General features: G+C 41.2%; 1 protein-coding gene across 1 annotated transcript; it reads left to right on the top strand.

Annotated features, from left to right (window-relative positions):
• Window positions 1–672: 672 nt before the first annotated feature.
• maco1b (macoilin 1b) lies at window positions 673–13831 on the top strand. Its single transcript, XM_050062034.1, has 11 exons — window positions 673–1093; window positions 2513–2654; window positions 4185–4311; window positions 6582–6705; window positions 7572–7750; window positions 9285–9849; window positions 11588–11746; window positions 12141–12323; window positions 12446–12566; window positions 13184–13358; window positions 13487–13831. Exons 1-11 carry the CDS (start codon window positions 1014–1016, stop codon window positions 13687–13689), a joined length of 2058 nt encoding a protein of 685 aa, XP_049917991.1. The 5' UTR covers window positions 673–1013; the 3' UTR covers window positions 13690–13831.
• The last annotated feature ends 1988 nt before the right edge of the window (window positions 13832–15819 follow it).

The following is a 15819-nucleotide window of genomic DNA, read 5'->3' as shown; positions in this document are numbered from 1 at the left end:
CATGACAAAACCAAAGACAGCATCATTAGTCTATCATCTAGACTGTTAGCGTTAATAGGTTAATTGGCATCCTTAGAATATGTATGCCATAAAATACAATCACAAATTGCACCGCAAATGTGTATCAAATCGATTGTATTGTTGCTACAAAAACTATTAAGGTCACTTTAGTTTTGTCCATACATCTTTGAAACAAAATCTCATACGCTTTTATTTTTATCATGCTACTTTGTTATGGTCCTAAGGCAATGATTAACAAAAAGCCATGTAAAATTCATCATATTATAAGCAACAATTGCAACCCACACTTTTTAGTCAAACACGCACACGCGCGTACACTATGCACACATTTTAACCTGGCAACAAAACATAGATGGCATACAAGGCCTTGGGGCATGTCTGTCAAAGACCCACACACAAAGGACCTGATATAAATAACCTCCGTATGTCGGAATGGCTGTTCTTGCGTCTCGCACAAAGGGAATTTTGTCCCAAAGACCGCATTTTCTGCTCATAATAAACCAAAGCAAAAACCTCTGACCCCGCCTCCGTGATCAGCTCATTGGTCAGTCGCTGCTGCCCGATTTGTCCACAAAGATCTGATTGGTTTAACGGCGAGACGTTGCACACACAGCGTCCCTCGCCTCCTCGCTCTCCCCTGTTGTCTTTGGCGGAGGAGGACTGAGCGACCGGCCATGGTGCAACGTAAATGGCTCTTCTCTGTATCCGTCAAAGAGAGAGGCCTCGGCGGATAGATTGATTGGATATACTAGCCGTCTGACAAGTGGACGTACGTAAAATACAGCGCGGTTTGGGCTTATTGAGTCTGCGCTAACAGAAAAAGAGGAGGTTCCCGAATAGAGTCCTTTATTTATTTCTTTGTTTCCAGTGAGGGGAAAATAATAACAGCGACATATACCACAGGCACTTCATTTATTATCTTTGTCCGTATACACAAGAAAACTGGATAAGATTACAGTGGTTACTCGAAGGCCAAAGCCAAGGGGAGGAGGATGAAGCGGCGCAATGCGGACTGCAGCAAACTCCGACGGCCGTTAAAACGGAACCGAATCACTGAGGGTATATACGGCAGGTAACTTATATGGAGCCTGACGAAGGGGTCTTCCTCACGACAATAATGGGGGGCACTCAGTGGGGATGCTGGCGGCTTGATAGCTGCAGAATGTGAAACTTCCTGACGCTACCATTGATGTCAATGAACTGCCACTGCTAGCTAGCTTATTAACCTAGCTAACTGCTAGTGATAGCGTAGTGTATGCTAGCGGTATGTTTTCGTTGTACATTAGCAGGTAACGTTAGCTGTTAAGCTAGCCATAGCGCTAGGCCCCAAAACAGCCTGTTTTGAACCTTGTCATAAGGTCTCTGTTACAACAACGCTACTGTTTGAAATACGTTGTAGTGGATTTTTGGGCACTAATTAAATAACCATGACTAGCTTCCTTTGCCCACTTTAGTTGTCATTTGCGGGCGACATCATATTTACTCGCTTCCCTGTTAACTAAGGTAACTTCTGTTAGCTAGCACAACAGCAGCTTTGCTGCTCGTTTCTAACTTCACCACATGCGCCTGCTTATCCAGTAATAGCGTAACACATGTTAACATTAACTGTAGACATGGGTTGATAAGACTGTAGTCTGTTTGTTTGACTTCTGAAGACCTTGTGTGGCATTACCCAGATAACTTATAGTTAATTAATTTTCCTTCAGTCACACCTGACAGGTTCCACTTCTATGTGATTTCCTTCATATCTGATAAACCAAACGTTAAAGGCCACTAGTTACACACGTGGCACCTAGACATAGAGATGTGGGGCAGTTCTTGAATTATTGAACAGCTTGCCCATCACAACACAACAGTCATGCTTTGAGATCAAAGAACACCCCTACTGTGTTACTTTCAGGTCTAAGTACTGTAAGACAAAAATGTCAGCTGCGATCATATACATCTATTTTATTAAACTGACATGAATTGTGGCTCCAGGAAAGAACCAGCAACGAATTCTGTGTTTATGTGTGATCTCCACAACCCTTGAGAAATTCACACGCTGTAGTTTGGCACCATCGCCATGTGCAAATGTTTAATGCAGCACCACATAAGAACATGTCAAAGTGCAGACATAGACGTCTCCAGAATGTTTTCACAAGTCTCATAAATTTTGGTGTACTTGTTCTGTTTGAGGAGTTGCATTTTACAACGTCAGCTGCTTAGAGTAAGTGCAGTGTGCACAGGCATTTCATCTGTCAAGCAGTAGCAATAGGCTCCAGACATGCATCTTACACTTGATTCACACACACCCACACATACACTTAGAATAAAGCTGAATCTCTTTTGAAGTATGATGATTTGCCATATATTGACTGTAAGGGGCAAATATAGGCACCGTTCTTAATAACACAAATCACAGTATTATTATTATAAAAAACACTGTGTAATGCTGTGTTTAATTTGTTTTCCAGAACATCTTTTGTAATCCAATGTTTCTCATTTTTAGTACCTTCCTGTACCTGAAGTTCCTGGTGGTGTGGGCGCTGGTGCTACTGGCAGACTTTGTTCTGGAGTTCAGATTTGAGTACCTCTGGCCATTCTGGCTCTTCATCCGGAGTGTGTACGACTCCTTTAGATACCAGGGGCTGGTGAGTGGCAATGTCTTTGTATTTATAATGATTTATAAGTGAATAAAGAATATAGCCCTTTTCAACCTTTTATTTGTCTCTGTTCACCACTCAACGTGCAGAGGTTGCACTAAATAAGCAATACAGACGCGCTTTAATTATGGACTTAATTTATCATCCTGTTAAGATTTTTTCAGTGAGATGTCTTCAGCACAGTAACGCTGCTGTGACACTTGCTGTATTGACATGTGAAATTAAGAAACCAGGTTATTGCTTCCTTTCTGTGGTAGCTTTATCTCTTAAATGTCATGTGAACAAGAAGTTAACAGTAGCTAGACCGCAGTGTGATGCAGTAAAATGAAAGATTTGTAAACGTGGTGCATCTTTGTATCCAAAGTCATTAAATCCAAAATTAGACTAAATTTGAAAAGTAAAAATTCTAAATATTGTTATTTATTTGCCTTAGACAAACTGTTCATGGTTATTTGTAAAATATGGACACATGCATACAGTAAGACAAAAGTGTTTCTCACACTAGAGCACCTGTATTATCACTGCATCGTCAGTCCACATGTTTTGACCTAAATGTAAACAGCTTAATGCAGTGGCATTATTTGTCAGTTATAAACTAGAGATATGTAAGCTTTGATTCAAAGATGTGATTTCTTGTCTCACCTGATTCCTCCTATTAATCAGATTTCTTGTATGCATGTTAATATAATCAGTTACGTAGTTAGCAAGATGAACAGTGATACCACAGAATAAAAGTCAGATGATATCCTTTCAGAATCATAGAATAACTGACAAGATAGTAACATTGATTCTGAGATAGCCAAACCCAAACAAAATGAGAAGAATCTTTTGAGGGACTTGGGAGGTGACCAGGGATGATAAACTGGAGAGAGCAGCTCTAAATATCAGAGAGTGCTGCTGCAGGTGTACAAAGGATAATGCATTTCAGATAAAACAAATCTGATCCTTCAGTCAGTTTGCTGTTAGTTCGGTTGAGTTCTACTACATTCTCAAAACTGACAAATTGTTTTTCATCGTTATCTTGTTTGCTGCCTCGTAGGATCACAACTCTAATCTGACATAGTATGCAAACTACAGATCTGATCAGGCTTGCGAGTCATTCATTTTGTTGTCGATCTAAATTTTGTATGCTTATCATAGTTTTATTTTGCTCTGGGTCCATTATTGAAGCCGTGCAGCTCGTTCTTGAAATGCATTGTGTAGGTGTGTGTTTGTTGGTATGTCTGTCTCTCACAAAGATGCAAAAAAAGGGAGAACCAAAAATGTAATATTTGCATAACCTTTCGTGATAGAATTCATCAGTGAAATATAAAGCAAAATCGCTCTCATTATAAGGAACTATATGGCAGCTAACCCTTCTGTGAACATCTTCAGGCTGGTTGTTAGCCTGTAAACATTTCCCTTTTGAGGGAATGCTTTAGGTTTGAGCATGAAATACTAATGTGTAAAAACAACCTACATCTTTTCTTGCTGCACATGATGCTGGTGTATCATAACCACCTCTCCTCTCCCCAACAGGCCTTTTCAGTATTCTTTGTGTGTGTGGCGTTTACCTCGGACATCATTTGCCTCCTCTTCATCCCAGTGCAATGGCTATTCTTCGCTGCCAGTACCTATGTGTGGGTGCAGTATGTTTGGCACACAGGTAAGGCCCCTCCAATTTATTATAGGTGTTTTGATATTTGTTAGTATAAATGCTGCATATGAGAAATTGGAAAAGGCCAGTGATGAACTTGGCTCCTGCTGTAACATTAGTCATATTTGTCTCTACATTAGTTCTGTTTAACAATGCAAACAAAAGAAGGAAGGAAGAGGTTTTCTGTGTATTCCCACGATACACAGATAAATAATTCTTATAAGTCGTAGGCCACACTGATTCTTAGAACTTGCACTATTTTATGTCGCTCATCTACTTAGTGCTTCAGGGAAAAGCAGGTGTGAAAAGCGTTGTGCAATACCCATGCGTATTGTGTTATCTTATTTACAAATAATTGGCTTGCTTCGTAGAATTTTGCATGCTGAGTGTAATTGAGCTGCACTCTGCGGATTAGTTGTCAGTCTGATTTAGCGGCATCCCCCTGCGTTGACCAAAGGCCAGGTGTCAGATGGAAATCCTAGTGCCAGCTGGGGGAGGGAGAAACACGGAGTGGTCCCCAGTTGCTTTTTGAGCCTTCCAACTTCACTCACCAGTGACATTCACTGTAAGAGTATTAATATCACTTACCACTCCACAACCTGCTAGTGACAGTGTCTTGCAGTTTATTGCAGCCAAGGAGACAATGGGTAGCGGCTCTATCCTGACCAACCCGTGTGTTTGGTGATAATGCTGTATCAATGAAGATTCATGTAGAGTGTAGAGAAGTTTAAGGTTTGTGTAGAATGATGGTCTACCTGTTGTAACTGTGTGTGAGAGGGAGGAGGACAGGTATGTATGCATCAAGTGCTCACTCTCATGGCAAAATTTTGGGCAGGTGCTGTTTCATCAGATGAAATTTGACATTCCCTGATGAATTTCAGTACAATGGAGAGAGTGGTATTTTGGAAGGCTGGACCAGTTACAATTAAGCTGCAGACAAAAATATAAATATAAAACATATTTGATAACAAGCAGGATGTGTGAGATAAGATCAGGAGCACAGTAGGGACTCTAACAGCAGGGGGAGGACGGAATCCTTAAAGACCCTGCCAATAGTTGTACTCTCAAAAGTTTGTTTGGGAAAGTCACATCGGTTGCTACACTGTTTAGTGGGCACCAGGGCCAAGTCAGCAATGCTTGGCATCCATTCCTCAAAATATTATTCTGTGGTAAAGATAAGCTTAGGCACATTGTTGTTACACAGACAGACAAGTAAGAACTTTCCCTGAACATAGCAAAAAATAAAAAGTAAGTAAAACATAAATATAACAAATGAATATATTTAGGCAGTACCGTGTGAAAGATTAAGTCAGATAGTTTATTGACCTTTCAGCATTATCACAGGTTCATTAAGACATTTAAAAACACTAAATTATTTTGCTGTTATAATATGACGTCAATGCTAAATAGACCATGAAATTTAAAATAGACTAAAAATTTACTGTTACTATAAATCATCAATACTAAGTACACTGCAACTTTACAAATAGACCCAAATTTAAAAATTGCTATTACCTAAGCTAAAAACTAATAACTGTCATCACAAATCTAAAATTTGCTGTCGTTTAGGAGTACGTATTGGGGATTGGTGATCTTCTATTTCTCTCAGTTTGATATCTTGGGATAGTCAGTTTGTTTGAGTTCCTTTTCTGATGACCTGTGAGCTCCCTGAGGGGAGGTAGCCAGTCACTGAAGTTGGACATAAGCAGTTTTCTGGTTAAGTCAAGACACAGTTGAGTGTGTCTCTCTGCTAAAGTACACAGTCTGAGAATGCAGAGAGCCCCCGAGGACCCCGAGTATCTCTGGCCAAGTCTGATTTTACAAGCACGTTTTTGTGTACTTTCCAGCTTTGTAGTCTGGTCTACAGTCAAAGAACTGTGCCAGAGAGTGACTGCATACTCAGGCATTGAACGCATGCAGTCTGTGTAGATGGAAACTAGCTCAGGGTTTTTAACAACGATTTTCTTCAGGCAACGCAGAGAAAAATGCTCGCTATTGGCTGAGGTCAGCATGGGATGCACCTGACTGTCCAATCACAAGTGAACCTGGATTGTTACCCCCAGGACTTTGATTTTGTGACAGACCTCCAGTATGTTCTGGTCAGTGGAGAGAATCGGCAAGGCTGGCGTGCATCTCATGCCGGTGACATGAGTGAACAATGACCAACCATCCTGTGCCAACTTTGACAGTTTTGGGTACTCGTTGCTATGGATACAGTTCAGGCAGTAGTGATGTTCAATTCCCTATCTATAACATATTTTTCCTCCCTTTTTTTTCAGAGAGAGGTGTCTGTCTGCCCACTGTGTCTCTGTGGATACTCTTTGTGTACATAGAGGCAGCCATCAGATTCAAAGACCTGAAGAACTTCCATGTGGACTTGTGTCGTCCTTTTGCTGCACACTGGTGAGCCACTGTTCTGTTTTTACCAGCTGGAAAGCTCCACTTGAGAGACCTGCTTTGACTGAGAGGCATGTCTAGGTTTGGTGCTGAATATATCAGCATGGCAGAGAGATACGATGAAGACAGCATTGTATTGACTAATCTAAATCTTTACACAGCTTAATTCATTACTGCACAACATCAGCAATGTCACATGATTAGTTATGTGGTGGGCCACATGCCTCTTTTTTTCTCATTTTCATGATAAATCAGTTTAAAGCTGGATTCCCTGAATGCTCTAAAGAATACATGCACTTAAATGTGCCTTACTGTACAAATGGGAACTGTATGAAGACCTTTTATATTTGCCCCCTGTATATTTGCACTCTTCCCACTTTTATTGCAACTGCTGCACAGCTCTTTCCCTCTGGATAAATAAAGCTTTATCGCTTATCTTTGAGGAAGTATAGAGATATTTACTGTGCCATGATCAAATGCACTGCGCCACAGAAGACTTTATGTTTGCATATTGGTTTCTGAGTTTATTTAAAAAAATTAAAAAAAACAGGTCTGAGGTTCCTGTTGGATTCTCCCCAGGACTCAATTTGCATTTTTATGAAAAGTCCTCAAAGTGGTTTAAAGTAGCACCTCAACAGTGTAGGGTCATAAATTGTGTAACACTAAGAGAGGTCTGCAATTTTAAATCTAAGAAGTTCCTTAGAGAAGGATTTGGATGTGATAACCTAAATTGTACTCAAATAAAGAATTCTAAATAATTGATAACCTAAGTGCATTTTTGTATCAGTGAATTTGATCGATCAGTTGTTTTGATTTTGATCTATGACCCAAGAGAAGACTTATGAGTGTGCTTCTTGTGTCTGTCTCTGTAGCATTGGCTACCCAGTGGTCACGCTGGGCTTTGGCTTCAAGAGTTATGTAAGCTATAAGATGCGCCTTCGGAAGCAGAAGGAGGTGCAGAAGGAGAACGAGTTTTACATGCAGCTCCTGCAGCAGGCTCTGCCTCCAGAGCAACAGATGCTTCAGAGGCAAGAGCGAGAAGCAGAAGAAGGTAAGATTCAAACACACACATACATACTGTATGCACATGTGAAGCACACGGTTCTGGAAAGTCGAGGCTCACGCACACTATCTACTAAGACTGAATAATAAAATCATATTATTTGATAAATTACACATGTAAGAATCATGAAATTAAACTTTGTTCAAATAGGTATCGTGTTATCTTGTCTAACTGTTTGATTAGCTAGCTCACTGCCTTGAGTCAGTAGGTGTTTTTGGACAGGAGAAACTTTTTCATAGTCCTAAGAACCCCTTGTCTTATTGTGTCTGCACCGCAAGAACTAGGAACAATTATAGTTCTTGGAATGGCATTTTCAGGGACTTTTTGTGGTTCCTGTTTCAGAGTAGGTACTCTACCAGCACAAGAGGAACCAAGGGTGTCGTGAGTGTATCAGATGTAAATGTACATTTTTGGGTGCACACAGCCAATGCAGCATCTGCAACCACCATTTTTAAAAAACCTATTTGCCATGTAAACAACACAAAACACAAACAACAGCTTGTAAAGAAAAAGAAATCATCAAAAGTAGAACAACAGTGAAGTGAATATATATACTCAGTGAAGTCCAGACCTCACTGAGTATATATGCGATGGTGGAAATACAATGTCATTTTGACACGTCAAAGCGAAAAGTAGTGTTGCCATACCAACTGCCTGCTGGCTTACAGAATGCCACTTCAGCGTTCCTATTGGTGGTGCAAATGCAAATAGAGAAAGTTGAAGTTATGTAGTTCTTGGGAGAGCTCTTGAGTGGGCAGTTCCTAACATGGAGTTCCCAAAACTGCTTGGTCCAAAAATGGCTAGTGATGATGCATTTCTGGATTTAGTAGTTGAATGATCTGCCAGTCATTTTGTGTCAGTCAGGACTGTTGACAAAGATGGCAGGTAGCCATCAGACAGTTCTAAGCAAAGGCATTAATGCCCATGGATATGGTTAGGCTTTGTGTTGGGCCCAGGAGAAACAGTTCCCAAAAAGGTAGACCCTGGAAACAGAACAATATTTGAAATCACGACCAGGCTTGGTCTGTCATGAATCTGTCCTGTCAAACAGCTCAACATTACTCTAATGCACATTTGCAGAATTTCCCTCCCTATCCAAAGTCTGTGGTTGCAGGTGTCCCTGCCTCACAGAGTAAGTAAACACACCATGCACATAATGATCATAAGAGGATCTGGTCATTGGGTGTGATTTTGAAAGGAGCTCACAGAGCAAAGAAGTTAGTGGAAAATTGCAACCAGCAAAGGAGTTTTCACCGGTCAAACAATAAGAAAAGGATGACTTGAAGTGCAACACAGCTGTGTGGTTTGTTGTGCAGTGTCAGGCAAAGACTGTCCATTTCACACAAGTAACACTTAAGGAACACGTGAATCCTCAGTCAGTGCTCACACTGATTACATAACATCATGTTTCAGATATTGAGAATTACACACTTGTCAAGAGAGGATAGAGAATGTCAGGAGTATCTTTAAGATGTAGTGTCATTCATATGTATTCCCTTCATTTCTCTCTTTATTAATACAGCGGCAGCAGCAGCTAAAGGAATATCAGAAGTGGACACACCTCCAGTATCACAGAATGGCGCCCCAGCCAATAAAAAGACATCGGCACCACTGCCGGAGTTAGAGTATAGAGAAAAAGGGAAAGAGGGAAGGGGTGGCGGGGAGGCTAAAAAGCAACACAACAGCAACAGCATCCTGCCATCATCAGTGGACTCTAAACTCCAAGAGATGGAGTATATGGAGAACCATATGAATAACAAGAGACTGACCACAGAGCTGGGCAGCACAGAGAACCTGTTGCTTAAAGAGGACAACAATTCCTCCTGCAGCTCCTCCTCCTCCTCCTCCTCCAAAAACTACAAAAATGCTAGCAGCAATGCCGCGACGCTTAACTCCTCGCCCCGCGGCCATAGTGCCACCAATGGCAGCGTGCCCTCCTCTGCACCATCATCCTCCTCTTCCACAGGGAAGAATGAGAAGAAGCACAAATTAGCAGTGGGGAAGGGGACGTCGGGCGGCTCCCACAGGGATCCTACGGACAACTGTATCCCCAACAACCAGCTGAGCAAGCCAGAAGCACTTGTTAGGTAAGAAACTCATGCTCAGACACCGATGATTATATTAAGATGCCATACTAACAAACTATGACACTAGTTATCATATTTGATAGACTACTAGGAAAGTAGTCTATCTAAATGTTTGATAGTGAAGGAGCTCTGCATTACGAAAAAAGCCTGCATCAGAGCTGACCTTTGATGGTTTCCTGTGATATTCTGTCGTGTCCTGTAGCCCTGTGGTATTTTGTATAATATCTCTGGTCAGCAGAGTAGCGTCAGGGTGGATCTGATGAGGCAGAGAGGTTTGAACAGGATTCAGACAACCTCTCATCTCCAGCATGAACAGAATACTTAAGTTCAGAGCCTTTCATCTCATGGCAGTACTTTCAAAGCATGATATATGTTTTTTTGCTTGATTTTTCTTGCATCGCTTGCTGCTTCACTTGCGTATCATTAACTGAAACTCTTTTGCAGGCTGCTGTTTATTTTATGGTTTGTTTGTTTAATGCTTCGCAGAACCAAGTGATTCCAATGTTTTTATGGAGCACCAGTTACATTTTGACAGCTTGTGCACCTGGAGCAAACAAACAAGGATCAGAAATTGATGGTGCTTTATATAACCCAAACAGGTCCATCCAAAAAAAAAAAAGCCTGCATAAGCCCTTATTCTGATAAGCTTGTGACATCCTTAGTTGTGAAACCACATATTGCAAACAGATGGTCATTAAGATTGTCTCTTAATGTGTGATTAAATTGGGCTGAGAGTGTTGAAAAATGTAACGTCACTCTTTAGATGTTTGCGGTCTTTTGCACACAACATAATAGAATGTTGATGATTTTTTTTGTTTTGTTTTTAAGGGAGTCATCTCTCAGGTGTAAAAATGGGTTTACTGTTGGGTTGATGCTGACAGATAATGTGTACTTTTGTTACCGTTTTTTCTCGTTGACTGTCTCAGATGACAGCGATAAACCAACATAAATTCACACTCTTATCTAACATCGAATTCCACTTTAAGGCCTTGGTAGGTTTTTATCATAAATCTTCGACTCAAAGAAATAATGCTGAATCCTTGAAGAGGACTGATGATATTCTATCCTGCGAGTAGCACATAGAAATGGTTCTAAAGATTCCTTCACCCACTTTCAATTCAGAATGAAGGCCATCGTCATTTCTGCAACACTTAAAAGCTTAAAGTAAACCTGTAGTTTTCTTGGTTGACTCATGTCACACTTTAATTTATGAGTCTGTACAGATTGAAAATGAACATGCTTTAACCGCAATAGTAATTAAATTATTGCTTTTCTGAGGCACCTGTTTGCGACAATGGTCTGGAATAGGGCTGCACAATTAATCAAAATATTACTGAAATCAATCAATATGGCCAAGTGCAATATCCAAATTGCAGGAGCTGCAATTTTTTGATAAGGGTAAAATGTGTCACAACATACTTTTATAAATGAAGTATTGTGGTGCAACAGAGATGCCCTGGCCTACAAATCATATTCCAAATGTAAGGGGTAATGCATGTTTGGTATAGACCCCAGCAAAAAATCACATTATCATCACTTGAATTTTTTTCCAGTGCAAAAGTCCCCATAACCACTTAAATTGCGACGAGTATCGCAATCACAATATTTGTCAATATAATCACAATGTCTAACAGCATATATGTATCACTGTACATGATGTATGTATAAATCATGCTGAATGTTATGTAAGCAGCATGTAATTGTGTCTCTCCTCTGTTCACTCTCTCACCCGGGACAGATTGGAGCAGGATGTTAAGAAGTTGAAGGCAGACCTGCAGGCCAGCCGGCAGGTTGAGCAGGACCTGCGCAGCCAGATTGGCTCACTGGGCAGCGCTGAGCGCTCCATACGCACTGAGCTGGGCCAGCTGCGCCAGGAGAACGAACTGCTGCAAAACAAGTAAGTGGAGCTAGTATCAGTCGGATGAAATAGAGTCACACAAGTGATTGTATTTTTTAAAGGATCACTACTAACTAGGGAATTGCAGTTGCTGTTATAAGTATAAAATTAACACTGGCAAAAGAGCAGTTGTGAGCGGATAGCTCATCACAGCTTTACATTCACACACTAGTTTTTAACAGGACAATGTTTGTTAGAGGGTCCGTCAGATTGGGGCAGACTTTTCAGTTAAATCACAAAACCAAACACTTAACATGGGCTGCTCAGGTAAATTCAATACATGTGAAACAGTGATGGTTACGTAATGCACCGGTAAGACATACTGATCCTGCCACCCTGTATATCCTGCTTGTTCATGTGCTCTTCAATGATACATGTTTCTGTGCACTTGTAGGCTCCATAATGCCGTGCAGGCAAAGCAAAAGGACAAACAGGCAGTGGGCCAACTGGAGAAGAGGCTCAAAGTAGAGCAGGAGGCTCGAGCCACCGCCGAGAAACAGCTCGCAGACGAAAAGAAACGGAAGAAGTTAGAGGAGGCCACAGCAGCCAGAGCAGTAGCACTAGCAGCAGCATCCAGGTAGATGCACATCTGACATTTGACATTTAGTTTTCAATGAGTAATTTACGTGTTGCTAGTTTCTATCAAGTTATCATCTGTTGTTATCATAAATTTACTACTTTTGAACAAACATTTTTCAGAGGGGAATGCACAGACACGCTGCGGCGGCGGATCACTGAATTAGAAACAGAGTGTAAGAAACTAACAATGGATATCAAGCTAAAGGAGGACCAGATCAGAGAGCTTGAATTGAAAGTTCAGGTAAGGATTTTTTATTCATTAGAATATTTATAGGAATTGTTACCGTCATGTACAAAGTTTTACAAATATTATTGTGTTTTAATGCATTTGTCTCTTTGTTCATTTGGTCGTATGTAATGCTTTATGTCAGGAACAGTTGAAGAGTTATAGCGTGTGGTTTCAAACATACAATTTATCAGCATGCTTTTTGATTCTGCTCAGTGATTCATAAAATCTTTGATTCCCTGAAATGTAACCTGTCGCAGTCTTGAGTAAATTGCCAGTTCTGCTTTTGTCAGTGCACACATATAGCTTTTGCAATGTTGAGAAAGCTTCACAAAACACAGAAGTGACGCAGCAAAATGTAACATGCCCGTGTCAATATCATGACCGAGCATTTCCTGGAGTTCTGTCTGATTTCAGGCAGTTAGTGTGCAGTGTACTTTTAAGGACATTTTTCATCCCCAGACATAGCTGCATAGTGAGCACTCCTCACTTTCACACTGCTCTCTTTAATAACATTTTTACACTACGTCAAGTCATCCCGTTTGCTTGGTGAAGGTGTCCAAAAGCATCTAGTCACAGACAGTACTCTTCTAACTTGACCCTAACTGTATCTCTTCTCCTCCACCTGTCAGGAACTTCATAAATATAAGGAGAATGAAAAAGACACAGAGGTGCTGATGTCGGCGCTGTCAGCCATGCAGGACAAGACCCAGCACCTGGAGAACAGTCTGAGTGCAGAGACCAGGATCAAACTGGACCTCTTCTCTGCACTGGGAGACGCCAAGAGACAGCTGGAGATTGCACAAGGTCAGTCTGATTTCCATGAACAACATATTCATTCACACACGATAACTGTGGGCACACCTACAAATATTTGGCACCATATTCTCAAAGTTAATTTGTTTTTGGACTAACCTGTTGATGTCTGCCTTCAGGTCAAATCCTGCAGAAGGACCAGGAGATAAAAGATCTGAAGCAGAAGATAGCCGAAGTGATGGCCGTCATGCCCAGCATCTCCTACACAGCCGACACCAGCAGCATGACCCCTGTGGCCCCCCACTACTCTTCCAAGTTCATGGACACCAATCCCTCCGGCCTAGACCCCAACGCCTCCGTTTACCAGCCACTCAAAAAGTGAACGCTTCGTCCCACCCCGCCCCGCCCTGCCTCCGCCTCCATCCTCCCATCATTTTTATTTTTCCTGCAGGCCCACCACTTTCCAATCTGCTCGGCATGTCTGCGGCTGAGAACGTTGTTTTTTTTGGGGGTTTTATTTCTCTCCTTGCCAGGTCAGAAGGATGTTGTATCGTGTGACTGTATTTGTTGTAGTTAAAACAAAAGACAAAAAAAACTTAAAACGGACATCACATGTCAACTAGGAAGTCCCAGGTTTTTTTTTTCTCTTAAGTGTCTAGTGAAACCTCACAGAATCGGGTATGTATCTTCATCTCAAGGGTGTTGCTCCCCCAATCTCACCACCACTGCAACCACCTGCAACCAGTTACCTGCTCTCTGGTCCTGGGGAATAGCTGCTTCATTATTTTAGGTTGATTTTCTCCTAAAACTTGGAAAACACAGTTCTCCTTTCTCATACAGTCATTCAGCCTGACTTGTATCTCAGTTTTCTTTGACGGATTGTTTTCTCCCAAGGTAGTTGGCAACATCTGTACAACCAGAGGAATGTAGTGCAAAGCTGGCACAGACGCTCTCCCTTGTTTTTGTTTAACTTATTTTTTAAGACACCGAATGAACCCTGCTCTCGGCTGCTTTGGGGTTTGGTGGTAAATAGTTTTTAAAGTGTATTGTGTGGTTCTATTTGTTCACTCTTTAAGATTCAAGTGTTGATTTCAACAGGCTGGAAGTGTTGATTGCAACAAGTTGGAAAAGATCTTGTGTTATAAGCAGAAAACATAGACCTTAAAATTAAATGAACCCAAGCAGCTCCTAATGTTCAGCATCAGTGATAATGGCAGTTTGGTTTTCCCCCCAGCTCTATTTTCTGACTGAGTTTTTAAGTTGAAGACAGAGTGTAGTAAGAGAAGACTTTGTGGCTTCTCAGTACTCTGCATAGTCTTTCATCTGTTGTCACAATCACAGTGCCTTGAGTTGAGGACATAGGATGAGTTTAATAATGAGATACAGCCCCAGCCCTTCTGAATTAGTGTGAAGCATCTGGCTAAGCTGTTCAGGATAAGAATTTGACCTCGCCTGGTGAAGTGGGACAAAGTTGCCTTCAGATGCTGATTTGGCTTTTGGACTCCCTGCTGATTTCCAAACTGGTCGGGAAGCTGATCCACCGTGTCAACTCGAGGGCAGCTTTGTCCCTCACGTAAATCGCATTTAATAGATACATCAGACAGCACCAAATTCATTATGCTCCTATTTTCCTAATGTTGACACGATGTTAGCCACCAGAGTCTACTGCTCACAGGTCTCCGGCTCGTCACGTCCACTCGCAGAAGCTCATCTCTACTGCTGTTAAACCCCAAATCCTTTGGTTTAGCTGCTGCCGCCTCTGTTCTTTTTGATTTCCAATTTAAAGTTGCACTGTAGGAAGCTCCTGCTGTTTGAAAGGGAAAACTGTAAAGATGGATTGTGCAATGTAAACAAAGCTTTGGAAATGCCAACTTTAATATAGCAGTGAAAAGAATTTTATTTAATGAATCCTCCACTTCAGTTCGTGTGCCAAGACTGGGAATGCTCGTTTCTCTATTAATGTCTTCAAGAATGTACCGCAAAAACATTGGCTGACGTGTTTGTCGAATATCCAGCTGAATATCACTTAATGGAAGTTTTCTGTTAAGCAGGTAGAGAAAGTGGTCACCTGTTTGTAGTAGACTGTGTAGTTAAAAGTAAGGGACTAGAAAGTCACATTTCTTTTTGTGAATGTTACAGTATTTGCAACTGTTGGGGAAGTAAGCAGTTTTCCTTACTCCTGTTTCTGGTATTATTGTTCTTTTCCTGCAGGGAGAAATTTGCTTGAGTCTGATGTGGTTTCACCATCATCTGAAATGGTCATTGTTGTGCGTGTGGTTTTCACCTACTGTATATGGAGACGCTTTTTTTTTTTTTTTTTTCTGTTTCACTCAGATTGCTGTCATTGGCTCCTGGAAAAAAAATTGTTGTGAAAATTACAGTTTAGTCAGTTGTTGGGTCAACTGATTGTTGGAAGTTTAGAGAAGTGTTTTGTTTGTTTTTTGTTTTCTATGCCCACAGTCACTGCTCTGTTCTCCCCAGGTCTGACCTTGGCTGTGCTCTCGCTCTGTGA

The sequence above is a fragment of the Epinephelus moara genome, chromosome 14 (genome assembly GCF_006386435.1).
Source record: "Epinephelus moara isolate mb chromosome 14, YSFRI_EMoa_1.0, whole genome shotgun sequence".
Taxonomy (NCBI): domain Eukaryota; kingdom Metazoa; phylum Chordata; class Actinopteri; order Perciformes; family Serranidae; genus Epinephelus; species Epinephelus moara.
This window is presented reverse-complemented; position numbering and strand designations above follow the sequence as displayed.

Excerpts from the sequence above, each read along its gene's own strand:
- maco1b (XM_050062034.1), top strand. The coding sequence starts at position 1,014 with ATGAAGCGGCGCAATGCGGACTGCAGCAAACTCCGACGGCCGTTAAAA. Across the intron at positions 6,706-7,571 it reads CGTCCTTTTGCTGCACACTG|CATTGGCTACCCAGTGGTCA; the intron begins GTGAGCCACTGT and ends CTGTCTCTGTAG. Across the intron at positions 12,567-13,183 it reads AGCTTGAATTGAAAGTTCAG|GAACTTCATAAATATAAGGA; the intron begins GTAAGGATTTTT and ends TCCACCTGTCAG.